This window comes from Cebus imitator, unplaced genomic scaffold (genome assembly GCF_001604975.1).
Source record: "Cebus imitator isolate Cc_AM_T3 unplaced genomic scaffold, Cebus_imitator-1.0 Scaffold43, whole genome shotgun sequence".
NCBI classification, from domain to species: Eukaryota; Metazoa; Chordata; class Mammalia; order Primates; family Cebidae; genus Cebus; species Cebus imitator.
This window is the reverse complement of record NW_016107358.1, coordinates 7,665,445-7,674,600: the sequence shown is the minus strand read 5'-3', so window position 1 is coordinate 7,674,600 and position 9,156 is coordinate 7,665,445. Positions and strand designations below refer to the sequence as shown.

General features: G+C 41.7%; 1 protein-coding gene across 3 annotated transcripts in view; it reads left to right on the top strand.

The window, feature by feature from the left end:
* LOC108302985 (desmoplakin) overlaps nucleotides 1-9,156 on the top strand; it is a 50,035-nt gene that overhangs the window by 30,881 nt on the left and 9,998 nt on the right. For all 3 annotated transcript variants that reach the window (XM_017526744.1, XM_037737863.1, XM_017526742.2), the window contains exons 12-19: nucleotides 1,218-1,372; nucleotides 2,151-2,277; nucleotides 3,069-3,270; nucleotides 3,528-3,754; nucleotides 5,918-6,084; nucleotides 6,466-6,604; nucleotides 7,102-7,295; nucleotides 8,727-8,889. In XM_017526744.1, the coding sequence (XP_017382233.1) occupies nucleotides 1,218-1,372; nucleotides 2,151-2,277; nucleotides 3,069-3,270; nucleotides 3,528-3,754; nucleotides 5,918-6,084; nucleotides 6,466-6,604; nucleotides 7,102-7,295; nucleotides 8,727-8,889 (1,374 nt within the window). The remainder of the gene's footprint in view (nucleotides 1-1,217; nucleotides 1,373-2,150; nucleotides 2,278-3,068; nucleotides 3,271-3,527; nucleotides 3,755-5,917; nucleotides 6,085-6,465; nucleotides 6,605-7,101; nucleotides 7,296-8,726; nucleotides 8,890-9,156) is intronic.

Here is a 9,156-nt window from a genome sequence, read left to right as displayed (position 1 = left end):
TGGAATCTTGTTGTATTGCCAGGCTGGTCTTGAACTGGCCCAAGCAATCCTCCTTCCTTTGCCTGCCAGAGTGCTGGGATTACAGGCATGAGCCACTGTACCCGGCCTGGAAATGTTTTGAGAGCTTGTGTAGTGAGAAGAAAGGAAGTCAAAATGGAGATAGAAGGCTGGTGTAGTGTCGCGTGCCTGTAGTCCCAGCCACTCTGGAGGCTGAGCTGAAAGGTTTGCTTGAGTCTAGGAGGTCGAGGCTGCAGTGAGCCATGATTGTGCCACTGTACTCCAACCTCCAGACAGAGCGAGACCCTATCTCTTTAAAACAAAAGTGGAGGTTGAATATGTAAAAAATCAAGGTTCTTATGTTTTGCTAGCTAAGATAGTTGTCATATTTTAAGTAGACATTTTAAGAAGTTGTATAGATGCTAGGGTTAATTTAGTAGAGAAGCTTTTTAGATGCTGGAGTTAATTTAGAAGGCTATTTTTCTGGAGAGCCATCCCAGAATTATTTCTGCTTTTAAATTTTAAGAGCAAATAAATGAGACAAGTGAGCCCTTATGCTAAAGTGTGATACACAAAACATGAACTCATAAAAGTAGAAAAATGATGGACAGAGCTTTTACTTTACAAAAGGATTTCTCACTTTATTGCTGGATTCCCCAGTCTGTCTTTGAAAAGTCACTTCCCTAATTCACATAAAATGTAACTCACGCCGGGTGTGAAGGCTCATCCCTGTAAACCCAGCACTTTGGGAGGCTGAGGTGGGTGAATCGCTTGAGCTCAGGAGTTTGAGACCAGTCAAGGCAACATAGCAAAATCCCGACTCTACTAAAACATACAAAAATTAGCCGGGGAGTGGTGGTGCATGCCTGTAGTCCCAGCTACTTGGGAGGCTGAGGTGGGAGGATCACCTGACCCCAGGAGGTCGAAGCTGCAGTGAGCTGTAATCGCAGCACTGCCCTGTAGCCTGGGTGACATAGTGAGACCAAATAAATAAATAAATAAAATAAAACGTAGCTCACTTCATGTATACCTTTTGGGCTCACGTGTATTATTTAAAGCGTCAGTATTGTTGAGTTGTATGATGATCGACTTCATTTGAGGGGAATAAAGTAAGGTCAAAGCTTTAATAATTTGCATGTGTTCATCTCTATCTTTGAGAAAAAAAAATAAAAACGTGTGCTTATGAATAAAGCCAAACCCCGGGGCTGCTTGCCTTACAGAAAATTGTGCATAAGGGGGATGAGTGCATCCTGAAGGACAACAATGAGCGCAGCAAGTGGTACGTGACGGGCCCGGGAGGTGTTGACATGCTCGTTCCCTCCGTGGGGCTGATCATCCCTCCCCCGAACCCACTGGCCGTGGATCTCTCTTGCAAGTAAGTCATCAAGTTCCCAAAGCCACATGTGAATGCGAGGTGGAGGAAGAGGGCATGTGCTTGGACTAGAAGCTTAGACACATGGTGCCTTGCCATAATAATCACCACCTAAAAAAGGAACCTTGTGAAGGTCACCTTCACTTTGTCTTGCAAGTTTATGTGGAAGAGACACTCAGTGTTGAAGGATAAAAAGGAATGTCTGACTATAAGGGGGCCAGAGTGAACAGTACTTGTCATGTACTTCAAAGGCATCAGTTTAAGGTTCTCCTTTTCTTCTTAGAAAATCAATCGTTTTACATGTAGCCACAGATATAAGATACCTTTAATATCAGTATTCATTCATTTTAGGAAGAACATTCATTTTACAGATTATCCATGGCAGATACTTTTAAACCATTTAGTATGGAAATCTTCAACCACACACAGAATATAGTGTAATAAGCTGCTGTGTGCTCATGGCCGAGCTTTGGGTCATTGGCATCTAATGCACCTGCCACCCTGCCTTAGACCTCTGTCAATTACAAAGTGGCTGACAAACAAGACAACAACAAAACGTTGGAGTGTATATATCAGCCAATAATGTAGATAATTCAGAATGTACTTCTGGGGAGTAACTGAATCCAAATCCATGGACTGTTTTGAAAGTGATACCTTTGCCTGTTACTTTATCAGTGACTGTTGTAGGTTTTGGTGCTGTGGTGTGAGCAGGTTCAGGTTTCCCGTTTGGGATGAAGTGTGAAAGTCTGGCTCTAGCATGTGTTCCCTTTGTGTCTCTTAGGATTGAGCAGTACTATGAAGCCATCTTGGCTCTGTGGAACCAGCTCTACATCAACATGAAGAGCCTGGTGTCCTGGCACTACTGCATGATCGACATTGAGAAGATCAGGGCCATGACGATCGCCAAGGTACATCCTCGGGGCCACTCAGGCTCCCCGCAGTGCCCATGTCCAACAGTTTGACCTTCTCACTCTGTAGCAGCGCTTTTGTGTCTCATCAAGCAAGTCAGCTCAGCCCTCCTTAGAGGTTCTGGTCTGTCCAATAGAGAACGGGAGGAATTAGCACATAGCTGATTATGAGAGAGAGCGGTAATACTAATTCAAGTGGCCAGACAAGCCAGCCAGCAGTGCCTGTGGAAAAGCCAGAGGCTCCTGTAAGATTCTGGACCCTATGCTCCTTCGATGTAATGGAAAGTTAGGTCATAAAAGATTAAGTGGGTATCACAGACGTAAAAGATGGGATGGAATTCTTGGAAGAGCACCCAAAGCATTAGTTACTCTGAATCAGTCGTTTTCAAATTGTGGTCTGAAGAATCCTAGCAGGGGCGGGAGATCCTTTAGGAGTGACAGGGATGGAAGTGAGGAGAGGGGCACAGAAAATACCTTTTGGGGTCCCCTGAGCCCTTTTTCTCTTTTTAGTTGGAAGAGTTTTGCTGGACTCTGCTTTACATTTAGGGCTTCTGAATAATATTTCATTTGAAGAAAAAAATTCTCTAGGCAAAAAAAAAAAAATTGAAAACCCATTGCTGTGGTTCTTGGGAGCAATGTCTAAACCCTAAATGACCTTTTATATCTTAATGGGCCTATGATGAATGTTGCTTTGAGTCCCATCTAGTGGATGACACTTTTTGACCAACTCTTCCCGATTGCATTGTGGGGCAGTCATAAATCCCAGATCACTTCTCCCTGTTTCCTTTCAGCTGAAAACGATGCGGCAGGAAGACTACATGAAGACGATAGCTGACCTTGAGTTACACTACCAAGAGTTCATCAGAAATAGCCAAGGCTCAGAGATGTTTGGGGATGATGACAAGCGGAAAATGCAGTCTCAGTTCACTGATGCCCAGAAGCATTACCAGACCCTGGTCATTCAGCTCCCTGGCCACCCCCACCACCAGACAGGTCAGCTTGGCACATCTTTCTCTTTGTATCAGCCATCCGTACCATTTTAAAAAGAAAGGAGTTTGCATAAAACCAGTTTCAGCACCATTTCTCTGAATGCTACGTAGCCAGAGTTCTTCATGCCCTAAATTTTCAGAATCGATTCTGAAATTCAAAGGAAGAAGGTCTACTTTTATGTAGTATGGACGTTGTTTGAGGCCTAGCACCTCGATAGCTGGGTATTCTCTGATTCTTATGGCCCTAACTTCTTTTTGCAGTGACCACGACTGAAATCACTCATCTTGGAACCTGTCAAGATGTCAACCATAATAAAGTAATTGAAACCAACAGAGAAAATGACAAGCAAGAAACGTGGATGCTGATGGAGCTGCAGAAGATTCGCAGGCAGATAGAGCACTGCGAGGGGAGGATGACTCTCAAAAACCTCCCTCTAGCAGACCAGGGTTCTTCACACCACATCACAGTGAAAATTAATGAGCTTAAGGTAGGTGTCTGCTAGCATTTTGCCTGATTTCCTTGTATATTTTTATTTGCCTTCAAATGAATTTTAAAATCCTGGTTTCAACGTTTGTAGGCAAAAATATTAATTTTCGAGAAGACAGGCTTCTGGCAGGATTTCCTTATGTCTAATGTTTCCAAATTTGTAGAAGGTTATCAGGCTGGGGGTTAAACTGTTAGTTTGTACGTTGTTGAATCAGGCTACGGTTCATCTCAAAAGTTTTCACAAGCATTTCACGGTCCATCTCAAAAGTTTTCACAGTTTATGGGTTGTTGAATCAGGCTATGTCCTGTCTCAGAAGTTTTCACAAGCATTAATTTGGCTTCTTGCAGAGAACAACCTATGATATGGGTTAGACGGGGAATTATCTTTATTTATAGACATGACACGGACGTGAAGAGATTTGGTTGGTGAGATGAGATCTCAAAGCCATAGACAGAGCTGTGACTACCGCCCAGGTGTGTCAGCTCCTAATTCAGTGATGTTTTCTGCTCAGCTAAGCCTAGGCACACTGCATTGGAAAGCCAAAATACGGATATTCTAAGAGGACCACATTTACAGTGCTAATGAGGCCATGCTGAAGAAAGAAATAGAAAGTCAACTCCTCTCTCTTTCTTGAATCCTTTACTTTAGTGGACTTTTTTTTTTTTTTTTTGGAGACAGAGTGTTGCTCTGTAGCCCAGGCTGGAATGCAGCAGCACAATCTCAGCTCACTGCAACCTCCACTTCCTGGGTCCCAGTTCAAGCAATTCTCCTGCCTCAGCCTCTCGAGTAGCTGGGATTACAGGCACACACCAGCATGCCCAGCTAATCTTTGTATTTTTAGTAGAGACGAGGTTTCACCGTGTTGACCAGGCTGGTCTTGGACTCCTGATCTTGTGATACGCCCACCTCAGCCTCCCAATGATGGGATTACAGGCGTGAGCCACTGCACCCAGCTTAGTGAACTTTTTAAGGGCAAAAATGATCATCAGAATGACACAGCTACAATGCAGAGTACTACTGTCTATGTGATCAGTATGCCAAACTGTGATATGTAGTTGTGTTTCTTAATGACTGGGATACACTCTGAGAAATGTGTTGTTAGGCGATTTTGTCATGCAGGCATCATAGAGCATGCTTACACAAACCTAGATGGTATAGCCTACTACACACACAGACTATAAACCTCTAGGGCATGTTACTATACTGAATACTGTGGGCAATTGTGACACAGTGGTAAGTATTTGGATATATCAATATATCTAAACATCAAAAAGATACAATAAAAATACAGTATTATAATCATATGGGGCTGGATGCAGTGGCACATGCCTGTAATCCCAGCTGCTTGGGAGCTTGAGGAGGGAGAATTACTTGCGCTCAGGAGTTGGAGGCTGCTAATATGCCACTGTACTCCAGCCTAGGCAACAGAGCAAGACCCCATTTCTTTAAAAATAAAATGTGTTTATATGTATGTGTGTATGTATATGTGTATATGTATGTGTTTATATGTATGTGTGTATGTGTGTGTGTGGTGTATCTTATGGGACCACCATTGTGTATGCAGTTCATTGACCAAAACATCATTATTGGAGACATGAGTATACACACACACACACACACACACACACACACACACACACTGGAGTACTATTTAGCTTTAAAAAAGAAAGATACTACCATTTGCAAAAGCATGAATGAACGTGGAGGACAGTATGCTAACTGAAATATACCAGACACAAATACTGCTTGGGTTTATTTATGTGTAAGTTCTAAGAAAAAAGTTGAATATATAGAAACAGAGTAGGATGGTGGTTACCGGGGTGGGAAGGGAAGAGGAATTGGGAAGATGTAGGTTAAAGAATGCAAACTTGCATTTGTGTAGGGTGAATAAATCTAGAGATCTAAATTCAGTAGGCAGACTACAGGTAGTAATCTTGTAGTGTATATTGAAATTTTGCTAAGAGAGTAGATTTTAGGTGCTCTTACCATACAAACAAAAAAAGATAACTATGGAAGGTGACTGATGTGTTAATTTACTTATCTGATGCAATCATTTCACTGTGTCTATTTGTATTAAAACAGCATATTGTACACCTTAAATATGTACAGTAATAAAAAGAATCACACAGCTAAATCAAAAGAGCTTTCCTTCATTTTTGACAGAGTGTGCAGAATGATTCACAAGCAATTGCTGAGGTTCTCAACCAGCTTAAAGATATGCTTGCTAACTTCAGAGGTTCTGAAAAGTACTGCTATTTACAGAATGAAGTATTTGGACTATTTCAGAAACTGGAAAATATCAATGGTGTTACAGATGGCTACTTAAATAGGTAAACTCAGCTAACACTAATCTCATATTTTCCTTTTCTCAAGCTTCATTTTGTCAGACTTCATTTGCTTTAGATGCTTGCCTTACAGTTTTTCTATTTACTAGAGATTTACTTACGTCCTTCTGTGGTTTGGAGAGCATGTTAATTCCATTATTCTGAACTATAATGTTATCTTAGAACTAAGCTATGCTCTAAGGGCCAGAACTTGAGAATTCGTAAGTGAATACAAAATGCTGGTCTGAATCACAATAGATAAAAAAATAGACAAAAAATTTTTATCTGCTTCGATACTGTTCTCTTTTATTACTAGCTGTGAGAGCCAAATCTTCACAGACTAATCATGTCACTGGCAATTTTATCTGCTTCTTTTGCTCTTTCCAGCTTATGCACAGTAAGGGCACTGCTCCAAGCTGTTCTTCAAACAGAAGACTTGTTAAAGGTTTATGAAGCAAGGCTCACTGAGGAGGAAACTGTCTGCCTGGACCTGGATAAAGTGGAAGCTTACCGCTGTGGACTGAAGGTAACTTGAAAGGTTTTTAACAGTGGCCCGATTTACAGGAAATAATTCAGGACTGAGCTCCCCAATTATAAAGCCTCACTCAGTTTTCATGAGTTTTGAAGATTATTGGGTTGCAGTAGCCACACAGGTCGACATCAGTTGTCATCTCTAGAGCTCTGTTTTCTAGAGTGTGTTAGCAGGAACTATGTGAGAAAGTAATTTGTGATGGGATTAGTTTGGGGAATGCTGAATTAAACTGCTTTCTTTACTGTGGGACTTCTTAGAACCTTTAATATGTTCATATACATTATAACAGGATAGCACAAGGAACTAGATTATTGGAGCAAATACTAAGAAATGCAACTCAGTAAATATATTTTCCTGGATTGACTGTTAGCACTTTAAATTGTGAATATTCTAAAGTGTTTTATAAACTACCCCCCCATATGGTGACTTGTAATGTAGCATACAGTGGGAGAAGGGATTAATTTGCCATCATTTTTTTTTTCATCTTGCAGAAAATAAAAAATGACTTGAACTTGAAGAAGTCGTTGTTGGCCACCATGAAGACAGAACTGCAGAAAGCCCAGCAGATCCACTCTCAGACTTCACAGCAGTATCCGCTTTATGACCTGGATCTGGGCAAGTTCAGTGAAAAAGTCACACAGCTGACAGACCGATGGCAAAGGATAGATAAACAGATCGACTTCAGGTGCGCCAGCCTCCTCCCCCTCCTTCCCCAGCTTCTCCCCTTTCGGTTGTTCACAAGATAATGTCACTTGAAGGGAGCATTGTAGAAAACAGGGGGCTTTGTTTTTTGTTTTTTGGTTTTTTTTGAGACGGAGTCTCGCTCTGTCACCCAGGCTGGAGTGCAGTGGCACGATCTCGGCTCACTGCAACCTCTGCCTCCTGGGTTCAAGCGTTTCTTCTGCCTCAGCCTCCTCAGTACCTAGTAGGATTACACGCATGTGCCACCATGCCTAGCTAATTTTTGTATTTTTAGTAGACACAGGGTTTCACCATGTTGGTCAGGCTGGTCTCGAACTCCTGACCTTGTGATCCACCCGCCTCAGCCTCCCAAAGTGCTGAGATTACAGGAGTGAGCCACCCTGCCTGGCCTATAAAAACAGAGGTTTTATTTTTTGTGTAACTTAGGCATAACAGATGCTCTTTTCTTGGACTGCCAGTATGCAGCTTTGTTAGAAACAGAAGGAGAGTGCATCACAATGGCCAGCCCTGTGCAGGCCAGGTGCCATCCAGGGTCTTAGAGAAACAGCAGAAGCTGTTTAACCAGCTCTTTTGTACCCTATAAACTGTTATCACTATTGGAACGAGTAGCTGCTTTGAGTTAGTATTCTCCAAAAATTTATGAAAATCAATTTTTTTTTTTGAGATGGAGTTTCACTCTTGTTGCCCAGGCTGGAGTGCAATGGCAGGATCTCAGTTCACCGCAACCTCCACCTCCCAGGTTCAAGCGATTCTTCTGCCTCAGCCTTCTGAGTAGCTGGGATTACAGGCATGTGCCACCATGCCCAGCTAATTTTGTATTTTTCATAGGGATGGCGTTTCTCCATGTTGGTCAGGCTGGTCTCTAACTCCTGACCTCAGGTGATCCACCTGCCTCGGCCTCCCAAAGTGCTGGGATTACAGGCATGAGCCACTGCGCATGGCCGAAAATTAAATCTCATACAGAAGAAATGCCTGTCTGCAAATAAGAGTTTAAAACATCTCTGGAATATGAATTTGCCTATTCTGGAAATTTTATATAACCGGAATCATACAATATGTGGTCCATTATGACTGGCTTCTTTCACTTGGTGTCGTGCTTTCAAAGTTCGTTTGTGTTGTAGCATGTTTCAGTGCTTCATTTTAGTTTCTACTTGCATGTGTTTTTGTGGTTGAATAATATGCCATTGTTCGGCAGTACCGCATTTTGTTAATCGTTTCATCAGTTGATACCTGAGTTATTTCCAATTTTTGGTTATGATAAAAAGTGCTGCTATGAATGTTCATGTACAAATTTTTGTGTGGGCATATGATCAGTTTTCCTGGGTATATAGCAAGTGAATATCTGCGTGACTCTACGTTACATATTTTGGGAACCAATGGGATAATGATTTTATTGTATCTTATTTCTTCCCAGATTATGGGACCTGGAGAAACAAATCAAGCAACTGAGGAATTATCGTGATAACTATCAGGCTTTCTGCAAGTGGCTCTATGATGCTAAACGCCGCCAGGATTCCTTAGAATCCATGAAATTTGGAGATTCCAACACAGTCATGCGGTTTTTGAATGAGCAGAAGGTATAAGCCAACTTCTTGTTCCATAGCTGTTCGGAGATTAATTGGGTGTAATTCATGTTTTCCTCTGGCTTTTGCATCAGTGCCTAGGTTTGAAATGATGAATATTTAATATTATTAATCCATTTTGTGAAGGCTTAAAGAATGCCCAGAGGAAAAGCAACTGAGATGCTTATAAGGAGATGCAATCATGAACATAGAAATAATGTACTATTGTTCTTCTCTTCATGCTATCATAAATTATCTTTATAAATTGATGAGATAGGCCCA